This window comes from Pundamilia nyererei, unplaced genomic scaffold, assembly GCF_000239375.1.
Source record: "Pundamilia nyererei isolate P.nyererei 1_Seehausen unplaced genomic scaffold, PunNye1.0 scaffold00149, whole genome shotgun sequence".
NCBI lineage: Eukaryota > Metazoa > Chordata > Actinopteri > Cichliformes > Cichlidae > Pundamilia > Pundamilia nyererei.
In genome coordinates, this window is record NW_005187550.1 from 1,118,784 (window position 1) to 1,137,723 (window position 18,940).

At 39.2% G+C, this 18,940-nt stretch overlaps 1 protein-coding gene across 1 annotated transcript; it reads right to left on the minus strand.

Annotated features, from left to right (window-relative positions):
* Positions 1-8,933: 8,933 nt before the first annotated feature.
* chst3a (carbohydrate (chondroitin 6) sulfotransferase 3a) lies at positions 8,934-15,640 on the minus strand. The gene is made up of 5 exons (XM_005744803.1): positions 15,539-15,640; positions 15,181-15,342; positions 13,090-13,246; positions 10,880-11,416; positions 8,934-10,613 (listed from the first exon to the last, which is right to left on the minus strand). Exons 3-5 carry the CDS (start codon positions 13,230-13,232, stop codon positions 9,917-9,919), a joined length of 1,377 nt encoding a protein of 458 aa, XP_005744860.1. The 5' UTR covers positions 13,233-13,246; positions 15,181-15,342; positions 15,539-15,640; the 3' UTR covers positions 8,934-9,916.
* Between the last annotated feature and the right edge of the window lie 3,300 nt (positions 15,641-18,940).

The window sequence follows — 18,940 nt, forward strand, 5'->3', positions numbered from 1 at the left end:
GCCTTGAGCTCTTACTGAGGGCAGAAACCTCAGAGTCTTTTCCGTACACGTCAGATTGAAGTCCATTGATGTTTCCCTTCCTTTGCTTCCACGGCCTTCTGCGGCTCTGCTGTTCGGCTCTTCTCAGAGGTCAGCTCCTGGCCGAACCCCGACACCTGTGCCTTCAGCTTATTTTCTTCTGGTGCTTTTGTCCATTCTGAGGTGCCTCCTGACCTCAGTTACTCCTCCTGTCTCTGGCACGCACTTTTTGCCGCCCGATCATCCGTGTTGATCTGTCACTGTCCTGCACAGTTTTAATGCAGAGTTGCTAAGGTCAGCATTCTTTTGCTCGGCTTCACTTTTCATCTGGGCTTAATGGGCATCTCGTCACAGCTCTGTCAGCTGAAGCTGTCTGGAAATCTTCCCCGTGTAGTGAAACAGGCCTTGGGTTTAACGCTCTCCGTCTCCACTGCATGAGATCGTTTTCCTGCAGCAGTGTTGACATTTTCAGGTTGTTGTTGTGGGTCCAGCAGCTGGACTCCAGCTGCTGTAGCATTTGGTCAGGGTCACATCAAAGATGGTAGAGGAGTGAGCAAAGATGGTAGAGGAGAGCAGGAGTCCAGGTCAGCCTCGGCTTTCCGGGCCAACAAAGCAGCCTGTAATCAAGCATAAAGAGAAAAAACAAAAACAAAACAAAAACAGACGAACAGGAAAATGATGTTGTGTTGGCTGTGTTATTCAGAAAGGGGAGAAACAACGGGGCCAGGCCCTGTGTCAGCCTTCTCTCCCCCTTTTTTTTGGTTTTTCTCACTATATAATCAACTCATAACCCACCAAGTTGACAGGACAACACAGTTACATGTTAAAATTCTTAAGATCATGTTTAAAAGCTCAAACAAGGAATTTTCTTTCATTCAGTAATCACTTGTATTAATCAATCAGCAGAAAACATGTCACAATTTGAATCTTTTAACCACTAAATCTGTCGTGTCATCACTGGTTGGTCAGACCAGTGTCTTTTTTTTTTAAGTTAAGTTGTTGTCCTGCAACCCAGAGAGTTTATTTGTTAGTAGTGGATAAACTTTATCATTCAACAACAGGTGTATGTTAAGTTTCGCTGCTTTAACCTTGCTGGAAAATCTTCACGTGTTCATGAATGTAAGCTGTTTCTTCATTGCGTGTGTGTGTGTGTTTGTAGGTGGGTTATTTTAACTTTTTTCTCAAACGAGGCATTTCTCTAACACGTGCCTTTCTTATGTTTCTTTGGTTGTGTGTGTGTTTTTATTTTGTTTCCCAAATTTTGATTTCCCACCTTAAATAACAGCATTCCATGTCTACAGCCAGGAGTTAGAGCTTGCTTGTGAGATTCAGGGACACATGGTGCCAATAACAATTCAGCCAAAAACTTGCCTGAAAATTTCCCGTGATGGTAACCGATAACTGGAGGAGAAGATGTCCTTTAAGCTTCTTTTCCGGGTGGGGACAAAGACGTCTTATATTTACAATTACTCTCAGGCCTGACAGATTTAGCGCCTACACAATTTTGACAAATTTAAGTTAACGGGTCCAACCGAAGAAAGTCCAACTTTTTTTGTGATCAATTAACCAGTATCTGTCCAACAGTTTCTGGCCTCATCTCTAAAGTCCCTAACTTAATTTAAAAGTGTCCAACACCCAAGGTCCAACCTTTGCTGCCCAGATACCGTTCCAAACGGTAAAGTGGTCCAACCACTAGTTATTCTGGAGTACCCCAAGCTCCACAGTGACCAACTGACTATCCCTCAAAGAGGACAAGGCCTAGGCGTCCGCGGCCTTGGCAAGCATTACCTCTGAGCACTGCGCTTCTTAGCGGTCCAACCGCCGTTCTATAATAATTTATAATACTTTGAAACAACAGTCAACACCCCAAAACAAGTGTATGACTGACACAGGTCCAACCTGTCTGACCAATGGGGACTCTAACCCACAAAATGACCAATTCCCTATCAAACTAAATTCACTCAGCAGTCCAACTGCTTTAACTTCAATCAGCAGTCCAACTGCTTTAAATACTCAGTACTGTCACTTTCAATGTTTCATTATCATTACTTCAGCTTCAGTTCTCATGAGATTTTTCATCAAAATCAAAACAGGCCTTCACCAGTAATTTCAGTGAGTAGACTTTAATTTTATCATGTCCAATTTGGCACACTTTGGAAATAGATTCAACAGGTAGTGCCTTACCTTTGTATAAGCCGGCTCATGCCCACTCACGTCAGACCACTGGCTTGTGCCTGTCCGTTCAACAACCTCGGACCGTCCAAACCTCCAACTTCCACCCCAATACCACAGGACGAGCCCCCAAACTGTTACGGATTCAAATATTGGGGATGGATACAAGAGGAAAAACCAAAATAACCACACTGGTCCGGCCGGGTTGAGTCAAACGATGATTTTAATGATCACACGCGTGGGAGCTGGACACTGTACGCAGACAGCATCAGATCTCAAAATGGTGGCGCATTGATCAAACTCTTATAGCCTCTAGTGGCCCCCACCTTATCATAAAAGCCTAAACATTCACATGCTTTCTCTCACACGGCGCCTAAGCTACGACCTTGGCTCCCTGTTTATCTGCTCCTGCTGAGATGGGGCAGAAAACTCCAGTATGTTCTGTTCTCTTCTAATCAGACAAACAAGGTGATGACTTTCTGCGAACAGTATTTCTTATAACTCAGCAGTATAATGCATCATAAAACAATATCATTCATTCACAATAAATCAGCAGTCTAATGTAATGCAAATCAGTTTAACAAATGCAATAGTTATCACCTTCTTCTAATTCAGGAGAATAATGCAAACTAAAACTACATAATAATTCACAAACTTTAATTAGGGGTCTACCATGGCATAAAATAATATTATAATCTCACAATATGTAGCCAACATAGATATATCACAGCTTTTATTCAACATTACATATCCAAAATTATTATTGCATATAGCTAAAACAGGAGAATATATTTTAGAATAGGCCAAGTTTATGTTTAGACTGAAATCATATTTATAAGGACTCTATTTCTATTTAGAGGTGGTCCAACAGAGCACCATTTCTGTTTGTGGGCAGGGAATGGTTGAGTGAATCTACCTTGCCGAATCAAACACAAGGCTTCTTTCAGGCACAGTACCTCCAGAGCCATATGAGGGCACTCAGTGTTCCACCCCAACCACAGGATTTATTTACCTTCCAACGACAGGCAGCCAGAAAGAGGAGCCTGAGTGTGCTTAAAGAAAAGTAGGGGTGAAGAAAGTGTGTGCATGAGGGGTGGAGGGGCTGGGAGGAAGCATAAGGATTGTGTGACACAGAATTAAAACGCTAAAAAACTATGTGTCATAATCCTTAAGAAAAAGAAAACTCAACATAGGAACAGAAACAAAACCATGTGATTTCAATTGCGATATGAGTCAAGTAAACTCCCCTATCTGCTGAAAGAAGAACAATTCTCAAAGGAGATGTCTGAAAGAGGAGGAACATGGATAAGAGTTCGAAAAAGTTGATAAGGTGGGGGTGTGTTTCCTGTTGCATTAGCTCGCTCTCCACCCCTTCGTTCTCGAGCACAAGCTGACTCATTGAATCTGTGTGTGAATAAAAGCCACTGTGTGAAATGCTGGTACAGTAATGGCATGACAGTCTGAAGCAAGTGTCACGCTTGAAATTTCAAATGTTAGCAATTAAGTGTGGTAGTAATAAGGTGAACATTCAGGTTGTTATGAATTACAAATATCTAAAAAATAAAAACAAGTGCATCTTTACAAGCTACCAAAACAGAAACTCAGTAATAATAATAATATCATTATCACAATTGCATGTTATATTGTAAGGTAGACCCTACAATAATCCATATAGAGAAAACCCCAATAATCATATGGCCCCCCTATGAGGAAGTAGTGGCAATAGTGGGAAGGGAAAACTCCCTTTTAACAGGAAGAAACCTCCGGCTGAACCGAGCTCAGGGCTCAACCTCGATGACCGGTTGAGGGGAGGGGAGGAAGACAAGACAAAAGACATGCTGTGGAAAAGAGTCAGGTCATTAAGATAAGATGGGGCCTGATTATTCAAGACCTTGTATGTGAGGAGCATTTTGAAATCAACTCTGGATTTAACAGCCAATGAAGGGAAGCCAATATAGGAGAGAAAGGCTCTCTTTCTAGTCCCTGTCAGGACTCTTGCTGCAGCATTTTGGATTAACTGAAGGCCTTTCAGGAAGTTTTTAGGACATCTTGATAATAATGAATTACAGTAGTCCACACTAGAAGTAATAAATGCATGAGCTAGTTTTTCAGCGTCATTCTTAGACAGGATATTTCTAATTTTAAAGGTGTTGCGCAAATGGAAGAACGCAGTCCTACATATTTGTTTAATATGTGCATTGAATGACATATCCTGATCAAAAATGACTCCAAGGTTCCTCACAGTGTTACTGGAGGTTAAGGTAATGCCATCTACAGTAAGTATCTGGTTAGATAACATATTTCCAAGATTTCTAGGGCCAATAACTTCAGTTTTATCTGAATTTAGAAGCAGGACGTTAGATGTCCTCCAGGTCTTTGTATCTTTAAGACATTCCTGCAGTTTAACTAATTTGTGTTTGTTATCTGGCTTCATGGATAGATAAATAACAGTGAATATGTATGCTATGCCTTCTAATGATACACCTATAATGCAAACAGAACTGGTCATAGCACAGAGCCTGTCGACGTCCATAAATAACCTTAGTGTGTGAAAAGGACTTGCCATTTATATGAACAAATTGGAGTCTAATAAATAGATATGGAACACACCATTGCGGTTCAGTACCTGTAATACCTGCAGCATGCTCAAATTTTTCCTTATAGAATATTATAGTCAACAGTATCGATTACACAACATAAAATGCTTATATTTTTACATTCAAAACATTATATTTATGATTTTATTTAATGCCATTAATGCATGTGGCCTGCTATCTCAACATTTCCCCACATGCAAATGCTGAAGAAATCCAAAGAATTTCTTTTCTGTGCTCACTTTGAGCAATATGATTGAATGCATTGCAAATTACAGTTAAGAGAACCTAATTGTGTAATTTTACAAACAGAAGTTCAGATCCCAGATCATCAACAATAATAACCCAAATAATAATAAAAATAATAATAACCCAAAATACAGCCTTATAGTATGAGTTACTTGCTCCTCCTCAAATCTGTGTTCGTTTCCAGTTGTCGCACCAACAACCACGAGTAAACTTTCCAGGGTAGGTGGACAAAACCAAGCAAACAAATTGCTTTTGGAAACAATCCATTTATTTTCAGAACTTGCACTCAGTTATAGTCAATAACTTAAATCACTCAATTATTTATTATTTTGGTCATTTCACCGAGTGAGTGAGTGAGTGAGTGAGTGCAACCATGTGAATGAACATGATTCGAGTGGGTGATTCATGGTGAAATCTGCGAGATGGGAAATGGGTGGCTGAAAACCGTCTCACATCTTGTGAGGGAATGGTGCATGTTCAGTGATTCATCCTCTGAACATAATAGTGAATCTAAGACCTGAGTGATAGCCAGGGGCTTAAACCAGGCCCAACAAGTCGAGTGTGTCAGTTAAAAACACTTGAAACCAAAGTCAGGAAAACTTTCAAAATATTAGCAATTATAAACACATGGCAAAGTGAAAAGACAAGGTTGTATTTCAGCTCAGTGAGTGTAACTAAGTTGGTCTGAGTTCTGGTCAAAAACACTGGATACCTTGAGAAAACCTGACACATTGCCAGGTTCAACTCTTCAATGACCCATTGTGGAAACCTTTTCTCATTTGCAGGGAAGAAACAGCTGCTGCTCTGCTGTGGAAATAACATCAGGGAAATGATCTGGGAGAAAATCAGCTTGACCAACAGCTGTGCACTCTAAAGTGCTCTCTCTCAGTTGAGATGTGAGGCAGATAGACGGAATGCAGGCCTGAATGGGTTCCCTGTTTCTGCTTTACTCACACTAAGCCTTTAGAGGATCACAGGCAACAGCAGTGTGTATTTTAATATGCAGCTGAACTACATCAACAATTCCACATGAATTTGCATTTTGGCCATTTCATTCTCAAACTGCTTCCATTCCAAGCAAAATAAGCTGATCGGATAGTTGGATATCAAAGCAATGACTATAGTAAACATAGTGCCAGTGTTTGCTTACCAATTGCATTCTGTACAACTTACTGCTCTATGGTTCTGTCAAGTCAAGGTTTGTCAAGTTTTCCACTGTTCGGTTAATTCAGTAAAATGTATCTAAATAGAACGCAGACGTTATTTTACTTTGTTACATTGCTGATAACCAGAGGTTTGTGCTTAAGTCAGATTTAATTTACAAAAATGCCAACTTAATACCTGATTCCCCTGAGAACCAAATCATTTCTTGAAATTCAAATATTTATATGCCCCTTTAAATTAGCACTTCAATGGCAGACTGTGCATTTGAAAGAACTACATCTGAGCTGTAAAAAAGAACAATTTTAGTATTTCAGTATTCAAAGAACTAAAATGTGCAACTAACTAAATTAGCCAAAGTAAGGCTTAAGAACAGATTTCCTTTGGTGAATTGACTTAGACTCAAACTTTTTCTGATTTTCTTTGTTTTTTTTGCCACAACAAAAACTTTGAAGTTATGTTGGCAATAGCCTCTGTTCCTTATTAACCTTTTTGCAATCATCCATAAACAGGGAGAAACTGCACATCTGTATTCCTCCCCACCAAAAAAAAGGAACTGCATGTATTCCCACTCCGAATAGCTGCATTAGTTAAATGCATACTCTGTTGCACTGTGACTACACCCACTGTTTGAGCTACAAAATTGGTTGTTCTGGCTTCAGTATGTCACACATATATATGAATTCATATGTTTTTAAAATGAAGGTAAGTGAAGCTCCGTGAAATTCTGAAACATATGCCTTTCACAGCTGCTTCAATGAAGCCACAGTGAAACTGAGCACAATATTGCCATTTATCTGAAGTCACAGTGCTTAACTTCATATTTTATCAAGACTGACAGTCAAGCCAGCACCACCTGGGTTTCACTTAAAGTCATAGGCTGTATACACTCATCAGCCACTTCATTAGGTATATCTTGCTATTACTTGAAACTAGAGCTGTTCGATATAACGATATATATCGGATGACGATATAAAAACGTCTATCGTTTCAATTTATGCTATCGTTTGTTTCGTGGTGTCACAAAATAAACTGTTTACGGCAATATTTTTTCATCGTTTTGATGGTCACTGTAGTGGCTATATTCATTTCTTAAAGTTCTCTCTTTTTCTTATATTTACTATAACCACACTACAGACGGACAAGCGCCTGTCGTTAGCAACAACGACGGTAATGCCATCGCGTGTCCGCTTGTTTATGTTCCACATAAACCTTTCACAATAAAGCTCAAGATCCTGTTAAGACTTTTCAAAACTGAATCACGTGAAAGAGCAGATTATTTACGGATGAGAAGTAAAAAAGAGTCGCCAGGTGCTAAAAAACAAACAAACCTTAGACTCAAACGTTAGAACAGGCTTTTCCCCGCAGCACGTTGTGTAATAAATACTCACAAAGAAAACGGCGGCCGTTACAACTTATGTCTAAAAATGTATCATTTCATGCATCAGTTAAAACACTCGACTCCCGGTACGCGACGCGCAGCTGGAAACACTTCACGCAAGTCAAGCTGCCCGAGAGTCACAGAATTTACAGAAAATGTTACATTTTTGTGATTTATATCGTTATTGGGACGATAGAATTCTTATATTGGGATATGAGATTTTGGTCATATCGCACAGCTCTACTTGAAACTGCTTTAGTTCAATGTGTTATAGATTCAACCGGATGCTGAAAGCATTCCTCAGAAATTATGATTCATATTGCACTGATAGCATCTCATAGTTGTTGCAGATTTCACATCTGTGATGTGACTCTCACATTCCACAGCATACCAAAAGCAGTGGATTGAAATCTGGTGGCTTTAGAAGCCATTTGAGGACAGTGACATGTTAAAGAAACCAGTTTTAAGATGATTTGAACTTTATTACATGGTCCTTCTGTGCTGGAAACAGCCATCAGAGGATGGACACATGGAAGATGGTTATCAATAATGCTCGTGATCAGCAACAATATTCAAGGAAGCCTGTGGTGTTTAAACAATACTCAGCTGGTACTAACAGGTCTAAAGCATGCTAAAACACTATCCCCCACACCATTAAACTGCCACCACCAGGCTGACCCATTGACATGAGGCAGAATGAATTTATGCTTTCAGGTTGTTTATGCCAAATTCTGACCCTACCACCCAAATGTCACAGCACAAATTTAGATTCATAAGATCAGATAACATCATTTTAAAATATTTTTTGCCCCATAGCCCGAGTTTCCTGTTTGTAGCTGACAGGATTGGCATCAGATGTGGTTTTCCACTGTTTTGACCCATCTGCTTAAAGATTCGATGGGTTTTCCACATGCTCTTCTGCATAGCTTGGCTTCAATGAGTGTTTGAGTTACTACTGCTTTCCTATCTGCCTGTCAGCCATTCCCCTCTGGCCTCTGGCATCAACAAGGAATTTTCTTCCAGAGAACTGCAGCTTACTGGATATTTTCTCTTTTTCAGATCATTTCCCCTCAACCCTAGAGATGGTTATTGGAAAAATCCCAGATCAGTTTCTGAAATACTTAGACCAGCATATCGGCACCAACAGCATGAAAGTCACTTAAATCACCGTTCTTCCCCATTCAGATGCTCAATTTGAACTTCAGCATACATAACTAAATGCATCAAGTTGCTGCCATGTGAATGGTCGATTAGATATTTGTGTTAACAAGCAGCTGAACAAGTGTACCAAATGAATTGGCCAGTGAGTGAACCTACACAGGTCATATCAAAACACAACACATCTTTACAGGGTGGATTCTGCAGGTCTTAATATTTTTGGGTGATTTTATTACTTTGAGTTGTTGTGTGATTTAAAAGAAAACAAAAAAACCTTACATTTAATGACCAACATAAGAACAGATCAGCTCTCACGCAAGCAACAAAATTAAACAAAACCTACTTGGACGTTTAGAGAAGTGAGAAATACTTTAATACAGATGCAGTTAAGGCTGCTGGCTAGAAATTTAAAAAAAAACAAAACAAAAAAAAAATAGTTGAGTAGATATTTCATATAGATATATGAGTGTTACTACTTCTCATATATCATCTTTAAATTGATAAATAAATCTTAATTTATCTTCTCTAATCTCAGAGTTTTCAAAAGAAGAACCTATTCTCTTACACGGCACACTGTTGAGAAAATATCAATGCTTGTCATCGAGACACAACATACTTTTCCTGAGTAAGATTTGTAAAACTCTATCACAGCACATCATGTCTACTCGAACATAACTCTAGCAAATGCCTAGACTAATGCTGATGTATAAAAACATGAAACCAGCCAAACTGGGTGTTATTAAGAAAAGGTCTTAGGATCCTCTAAGACAAAATTTCCCTTAGATAACATATGCACATAACTTTCACTTTAAGTTTGTAACATGAAATTCAACCATGAAGATTTAACAAAAATCCTACACAATAATCTGTCACATTTGGCCTTGATATCAATGCTTGTTTCATTTCTAAATGAAATAAAGAGAATGAAACAAAGTTTAATCTTCAGGCTACTCAGTGAACACAGTATGCAAATAAATACTTCCCTTTATCAAGTAGTTTTTCATTATTTCAATGAGGCACATCATTGGCGAGCATCTTACTGTATGTGAGGCACCTTTGTTTGTATTTTTATGGCACCTTTGTTTAACAGTTTTGATCTGAACAGTAATGGCTTCTGCTGGCTCACATGCACTGCATGCCATGCAGTATTGTGCAGTTTCACAGCTGTATGTTGACCTCCTGATTAATTAAATAATCTATCCTCAAGCAAACTAATGGACTTGTTGGTCAGTGTCATTTCATCATTCACAAATCTGTACCCGAACAGCTTCATGGTGGGTCCACACACTCTCTGAACTACCTGAGCCAATGTAAAGGGAATTGTAAATCTCCATTTCTCTGCCTGCTCTGATGAGTTCTTCTGAGTGGAGTAAATCCCGCTGGCTTTCTGTGTGGTCTGGGTGTTCCTCAGTATCCACTCCCTGGCCAGGGAACTAAATGGTATCCCTGCAAACTTGTACATCTCCTCTGCCTTTTGCATAGGGTAGAGGGCGATATCCTCATAGCGGACCAGCATGTAGCGGTTCCTGAGCCAGTGAGGTTGGCTCAGTCCAACCTCTGCAGACATCCTAATGTGATCACAGTTTCCTTTGAGCCTCTTCACCTCCTCATCATCTTCGGGCACCTGGCCGTTCTGCGCCCAGGCCTTCCACGTGTGATATTTTGAAGAGAACGCCACCATGCGCGATGCCAAGATAGCTCTTGGATCTCGAACTAGCTGGATAACTTTGATATCCAAGCGAGGGTCCTCTACCAAAGGCTGCAGTGTGTCCAGCTGATGCACACGAACAGTCTTAATGGCATGGTGTTGTTTGGAAAGGCAGGATTCAGATGCAAGAGTTAGGTTCAGTGGCCCACAGCGACGACTCTTACAGTGATACCTAAAACAAGACCATAACGTTTTTAAATGATAAAAAGCATTTTACAAAACTGAATAGTGGGAATATTAATATTTCATGCATATACTAAATTAATATTTTTTCTCTGTTGTCATGCAGAAGAACATTGGGAATATTATTAATAAGGCACACAGACAATAGCTTAGTGTTAAAGTAGTGTCATGACCATCAGGCCTTCCTTTTGCAGCTGCATAAATAAAGATTACAGGCTTGATTAGCAGCACAGGGATTTGTAACTTATACAATACCTCTCAAAAACATCTCTGATTACAGGACTGCAGACCCGTTCTTCACAGAGTGATAAACTAGACTCTCTGCGGAAAAGAGATGGGGTGACATGGTCCTGAGGTGGGGGAGAGATGAACTTCTCAAGAGGTGAGAAATCACACAGGAAAAGCCTCTGGAGTACATCTCGGTAAATTCCCGACAACACTGTCCCATTGTTTGCCTCTGCAGCCGGGGTCAGCATGCGCTCGACATGCCACAGTGGCTCAAACAGATAGAACATGTTCTCCCCGTGCTGGTTAAAAAATTCCCCCACAAATGAGGAACCTGTCCGTGTGGTGGCCAAGAGTAATACGTGCTTACGGCCACCGGCGTAGCTGTATGTCCCCGAATCATCCAGTTCTTCCTCCTCTTCTTCCTCTGAGAAATTTGAGTTATCCCTCTTTGTACCAGAGAGTCGCGACAGCAGCATTTTGAGTGCCATCAGGGAGCCCTTTTGTGTTATGTTGCTGAAATCCTGCTGCTGCGGAATCTGCCTCTGGATCAATCTGTCAGAGACCCTGACAAGATAAATAGACTTCATTATAAAATATCCATTGGCAAACCATAAGGTGTTACATTTTATTCTTTTTTTTATATATTTTATTTAGCTGATAGTTGCATTTATGTCTGAGTTATAACTAAAACAACCAGCAAGGGTGAAAGCACTTTTGAGGCACAGAGGATTTTTATAAGGTAAAAAGATATATATCTGTATATAGCCTACAGGAAGGCAGAACCCCGATCAGTTATCAGTGACACTGACACATGAGGCCACCTTCCAAAGCATGGTACAACTACAACCCAGTCCTTTCAAAATAAAAGTACATAACAAATTAAAACAAAAGAAATTATAAATTTCCTTCACAAAAACATGACTAAAACACACAACAGTACAATAACACAAAATATTTACAACTGCTAAACCAAGCAAACCTACCTAAAGATCTACCCTTTAGCCCCCAACTTGATTCATAGATGACCGATTCAGAGAAGACCATCTCTGAATCGAGGAGGCGGCCTAAGGATAGATCTTTCACCATCTTACAATGCTGTGATTGCAGCCATTCCCCAACTATCTGTGAATGGTACTCATGGCCATTGATCAATGGCCACTGATCAATGGGGTTGTTGATCAATGGTCATGACAGTTTGCATATTAATGATCAATGAACTAACCTCACAGCCCACTGTTCGTCAGTGGTGCTGGTTTCAGTCATTGTGCAAACATATTGTTTATAAGGTTGGGGAAACCTGCAGTCCGCTGAGACTAAAGAAGTCACTTGGATGAGTGCCAAAACGTTTCTCCCACTGAAAACGCTACGTCCAGATGAACAGACTCAACCTTTTGGAATTTACTTACCTGGATGATTGAGCATGCATCACGACATTCAATCTGAGTTAATTATGTTCAGCAGTGTCTTGTCCTCAAGTCTGCCTCCTCTGGCCTACCAGCGCTTACGGTGTATATCTTAAGCGCTGTATATCTTTATATTTCTGTCTATTTGTCCACTTCACTGTGCCTTCACAGTGAAGTGGCTAATACATTTTCTTGGCAAGCCTCAGATCCAGCTGAAAGTGTCCCTGCATCTACTCTGGCGTGATCCCTGTTTGAATTCAGTTTTCTTCCCTTTGACCTAAAAAATGTTTCATTTTTTTTATTTTGACAACCTTGAGTCCTGCTTTTGGCTCCTTACTCTCTACACATCTTGACACTGTACCATTTTATCTTTTTTAGATAGGGTTTCTTATCTATCTTATCTATCTTTTCATAATTATCTTAACACAGTTTTCTCAAAAAAACCTTCAGCATGGAAACAAAAGCTTAATATGATAAAGGCTTGAAACTCTCCCTGTGAGACAACTCACACCTGAGAATTATATCCTCCCCGGCTTTATGCTGCTTTAGGGTTAAGATTATTGTTCTTATGATTGTTAAATCAAGAAGGTGCATTCATCTGAAGCATAGAAACATCTTGGCAAGCACATCTGGGCAGGGCAACGCCACATCTGAAGTCTTTACATCAAGGCAAGCTAAGCTAAGGTAGACTGCTGGGTCTTAATATGTATTTTTATTGGTAAGAAAGGAAACACACCTCCCAAAAAGTACAAGATCCCTTTAGCTTTCCTCAGATTTGCACAAATATAATATAAAATTTAGCAGATTATTACACACTCTTCTCCATACTCTTACCTAGAGAGGATGTTGCTTTCCTTTTCAATGATGACCAGGGCCACAATACAGATAAAGACGATTGCATACTTGGTCTTCATTCTTAAGTCTTCCCTTTGCAATGTGAGCTCTACAGTGCTGTTCTTTGGGTCATAGCTTGTCATGCAGAGGCTTCATTCTAAAGAAAGAAAAAAAAAGACAAATAAAAATAGGATCTTAGTTCTTGTGGTATTTGTCACAGAGCTTCCTTAGTGCTTAAAGACAAACCGAAACATAACCAGTCTATTTTTAATCTCTAACCAATATGTGGTTGCATTTGTGCTGCTCTGACATTTCAACTATATTGAGGTGCTTGTGCAACAGCAACAGCTTTTCCAAATTTGTTTGTCTTATTTCTTAGAGCAACAGAAAATGACACTATTGGTTTTCACCAGGATTGGAGAATGGCATAAGTTAAAAGACAAATGTTGGAACAGGCAACAGAGACCTACAGCCGAGGCCTGGGTTCAAATCTGTCTCACTCTGCAAGTGTCAAATAAAGGCTAAAAAAAAAAAGGGGGGGGGGGGACAAAAACAGGAGGTACAGGGGCTAAAACAGTCTGACTGCAAAGTAGTCCTTTAACACTTAATTCAGCATTAAGCCAAATACAAGACATCGTGGGAAACTGAGTAGAGCTTTACACATATTATAACTGTCTCTGTTGATGAATTGGGTCATCTTATCATCATCTTATCACCAGCATGTCATTCGTAGAAACCAAAAGCTTTCCCATGCCGCGGAGTAACCTTTAAGACACAAGCCTCAGCAGGTTTTCAGTTCAGTAATCTTCAATTCTAACTCTCAATATTTTTTTTAAAATTTATCAGCATAGACAGCTGGGTAAGTCGGAGCATGATATTTTCCAATTCTATTCAGTGTCATTAGCTAAGGTAGTAATCCTTCCATGCTTTGGGAATATTGAGCTGTGCTGGCATGGATAACAAGGAAAACCAGTTAGGAAGACATACCACACTGGTGTCATAGTGCTCCTCTGAAAACAAGTTAACCATATTGACAATGAATTTTAATTGAAATCATTCAGCACAACAAATTTCTTAACTCTGAATAATGCCGTTTCCGTGTTGCTGAGAAAGAAATGTAGACACACACGCACATGCCATTTGGTCCTGTCAGGAGAGTGAATAATTTCTACAAAGCATATAATTAAAGGAAAAAATACAATTTTCAAGTAGTTTGTGAAATGATTGTGTGCTCCGTGAGTAAATATCCCCCAATTATCTTAGTTTAATACGGCAAAGCCGTCAAACTGTCAGGCTGAAGCGCTTGAGATGAGCACTTTTACATATTCAAGAGTCACTGGAGCGTTTGGCAAATCTGACTATCTGCTCAGGCAGAAACACACATCACTCTGTTTATCATCTCACTACAAATTACATTAATGGCTGCCTTCAAAGCCTCCGAGCAGCATCTCATGGAGATGTTAAAAGCCAAAAAGTCTCACTGAAAGATTTGCTGTTCCTGCAGGAGTGCAAGTGTAAACAATAAGGTGCTATAGGCAAATACTGAGAGCCATTATAGTTTGCACAGGTGTTATTATTTCTATGTAACTGACTGACTTTAATTTCACTGTTTCACACTTGCACCCCTCGATGTGTGGTGTGCTCAACACTATGGCACTGGCAGTCGTTCATGGGGGAGGGGGATTTTAATTCAGTGTAATTTGTACCATCTACTGATCCAGAATAAATACAGACTACTGCATACTTCTGCACAGTATTAATACAGTATATAATGAGCAGGAATCAAAGCATTATTCCTTCATATATTCGATTTATTTAAATAAGAAATTGATATGTGTAATGGAAAGTGGGTTAAACGGAAATGCAGCATATTGCAGCATATTTCTGCTGTTATCACAGAAAACAAACCGCGCATTTGAGGTTGAAACAATAGGTTAGCAAACTCAATTCAACATCCTTTTTAGCAAAAGGAAGAGGATGTTTACAAGCCCGTGCGATTCGACGGCTCTGCATATGCGCTGTTTAACCATTTCGCGATTTGCAGCCACTAAAATGAGAAGCGGGGATGTTCAGATGGTGTGTCTTACAAACCTTTGTTTGGCCTCTTGGTGAGTTCAAGTGAAATGTCCCTGATTAGTGAGAAATACCGTCCTTTCGTAGCATCCTGCTGCTTTGTCTCGGAGATGGACGCACGGCTTCATTGTACTATCCCCGGTTTCGGGCTGCTCTCCTCCACCAGATGTAGCACAGAGGCTTCGTACATTAACATTGATATACGAAGACTAAAAAGAGTGACCAGTGCGAAAGCATATGTATATATATCCTTTTTTAAAATTAAATCTGACTGATTTAAAAAAGTAAAGCAAAAAGAGAGGAAACGATAAACGGCATAAAAGTAATTAAGCACGGTGTTGCCTAAATCTAGTTAAAGCGTAGTATTGCCTCTTACAAAACTTTTTCTCCAACTTTTCTCTCGTGCTGGACACCACGACACGAAGAGCGAGCTGGCCACGCTTCACAGCACCCCTAACTCTCGCCCGGACAGCCTGTGTTGGTTGGCAAGGTCACGTGATTCCAACGAACCTTTCCTATTAAAATAACCTCCTGTCAGAGGTAAAGCCTCGTGGCGCTGCGCGAATCATTCATGCTAAAGTGGGCTATAGTAAAACTTATTGTGTACTGAAATAGCTCCTAAAAAATTGAATGTATAAATAAATGTACTTTGTTGATGTTTGTCTTTAAGTTGCAGTCAATGTGGTCATGACATGACTAAGCTGCTCACCACACCGGATCATCTGCCACCATTTCACCCGATCTTACCCTCCTCTGTGACACCAGTCTCCTTCATGTCCTCCTTCAGTATGCATGAATCTTCTCTGTGGTCTTCCTCATTTCCTCCTGCCTTGCAGCTCCATTTTTAACATCCTTTGTCCAACGTATCCTTTATCCCTTCTCTGTACATGTCCAAACCATCACAGCATTCCTTCTCTTTGTCTTCATACCACTCAACCTGAACTGTCCCTGTGATATATTCATTTCTAATCTTGTCCTTGTCCCAGTCACTCCCAATGAATGAGCTGAGCCTATTCTTCTGCCACAAGAAAATAATTCAAACAAAGAAAAACGAGAAAGCACTCTTTGCTTTCGATTGTTGCAGTGTAAAATAATTCATTTCTTACAGGTGAGACTTTGCAGATGTACTCCTGTGTATATCCTGCTGCACTGGTTTGATTACTGTATAGCTATATTTGGTAAGGGTAGGTTAAGCAGCTCGTTTTATTAGCATCCTATCTTGCTACTTTGAAGAGCAGTGCTGACCTTTACACTGCAAGAAACAACAGAGCACAGCAAAAAAGGCTTTTTGCAGATGCTGTAGCTTTCATAAGCTATTTATTTCCTGTTATTCAAGCATGTCACAAAAGCAGGTGTGTGTATTTAGTTAGTATTGCCTCAATTTCACAGAGCCGGTCGATTTTCAAAGAACTTGCATGGAATCATAATGCAGTACTGTGTACAATGTACTTTCACATTGTCTGTGGGGTGCTGGTAAACATTGCTATTCTTATTATTGTTACGTGTATGCTGGCAAAAAGGTCCAGAACACATCTACAGATGTGGTTGTATAAGTATATAACAGCTGGATACTCACTACTACAGTTGACCCGCTGTTTGAGATAGATGCTTGTGTTTTGTTTTGTTTTTGTTTTGTCTTGTCTCTAAACTGTATCCAAGCAAACGCACGCCAAATAAACAAACCTGTTTATTTTTACATGTAGTGTTTACCATCTGATTTGTACCACTTGGGGGCAGCAAAGTAAAAGCAGAGTATGGAGCAGTGCATCAGAGAGCAAATGCTTAGTTTGAACTCCTCCGTAGGCTCCTGTCAGGGCTTAAAGTGTTTAATTCATTGTGATTTTTTTTTGTCAGATTGCATTGTTATCCTCATTAAACATTTTGGGTTTAAAAGGATCTCAAGCATACCAAAGAATCATATACTTTCATTCCCTGAAAACAACAAACTAGGTAAGCACACCATACCCATATTTTGTGCATTTTTCTGCATATATTAACATTACTTTAGGTTTTAGTTTAATACTGTTGTGAATACTACTTTTTTTTTTTTTTACTGATGCTGTTTTCCTAGATATTTTTTCACTGCTAAACCCTCATTTTAATTTAAAAATTCTTTTATTTATTTATTTTTAATGTAGTCAGGACTCATCCATAATATGGAAATAAAATGTTAATAGATTATATATAAACTGCTTATTGTGCAGATGCTAATGATCATTTTAGTCCACAGTTACTCCAGCAGAAAAAAATGTGCCGTGTATTCATTCTGCAGTTTATGAAAATGAAAGGCTGCTAACCTACAGTATACTGTAGATGGAGAGATTAAAGGCATGACCCAGTTTTAGAGTGGACCAGGACTGAAAGCAAACCTTTGGCCTTGGCAAACCACACTAGAGATTATCAATAATAATCCAAAGGGCCAAAGCTGAAGTGGGGAGCTTGAGAACAGGTGCTCTTGTAGTGATACAAGTACTGTTCAGTTTATTCAAAGTTTCCCTTTCTATTTTTGGTAAATCTCCTTTTCCGCCCAGGTAAATACATGACTTTCCTTTCATTTATTTTTTTTAAGCAGGGGGGAAAGGGCAGCTTGTTTTAACTGGAATTTTATCAATTTATGTTAAACATATCAAGCTCTCCAGATACCGTATAAACCCACAAGTTTGTTTTCAGGGAATAAAAATATATGATTTGAGTGTATCTTTGGTATGCTTGAGATTCTTTCAAACCCAACAAGATTAATCCAAAATATTCTTCGTCTTAGTGATAAACATATCTACATGTTCACTAGTCCTTTTTCCAGACTCTCACGTTTCAGAGACATGTACAGAAACAGAGCCAAACTAATTCTACATGTAGCTCTCTCTGTCAACATCGCATCTTGATAAATGGCCAAAAACGTGTTCTAAATATGAGCTATGTACTCTAATCCTGTACAACAAGCTGAAATGTTCATGGCAGAAACATTCAGTCATATGATCATCATTACATGGAATCTGAAATAAAATGTATTTAAATGCTTCAGCTATCATTTTAATTTTGTAAAATAGTCGGCTACAGTTTTAGTTTGCTTACTTTCTTTTGTGTAAATAAATAATCAGTGTTTTCATTTGGCATTTTATAATTTAGGGTTTATTTTTTGTCACTAGACAGTAGCTGCAATATGTGAAAGGAAAAATCCAGTGTAACTGTAACACTTTATGGAGAAATAATGAAACTTGAAGAGCTTCCCCTTTTTAATACTTGGTTTGAACGATTCTTCATGCAGGTGTTTTACACATATTCAGAAGCTATAAGTGATTGAATCCATGTTTGACCTTTATTTTGGAAAGAACTCTCTTGCTGTGTTTGCTTCCCTGATTGTTTTGTGATACAACATGTTCGTCTTCTGCTGCTCTTTATTCCTTAAATGTATCTTTTTTATGGTTTCATCTTGATGCTAAATCTTTTATGTTAACACAAACCCATTCAAAAATGTGGTATGACAAATGTGACCCATCTGGAAGCTTATCATTGTCATTTGTTGGCAGCTAGTACAAATGGTTCAGGTTACACTGAGGCAGGTTTAGTCTTAGTGATTAGGCATGGCCCTAAAATTCCTTTGGGCATCCTTATGGTCTGTCACCAACAATCAGAAGCTTATCACATATGTCACAATAATTGAAATCACAATACTAGAAACTATAAAACAGTGAACTTTTAGCCATACTTTTTACACTCATCATTGGGAAGATATAAAAACCTTCATAGCATTCATATGACTATTATTAAATATAAGCAC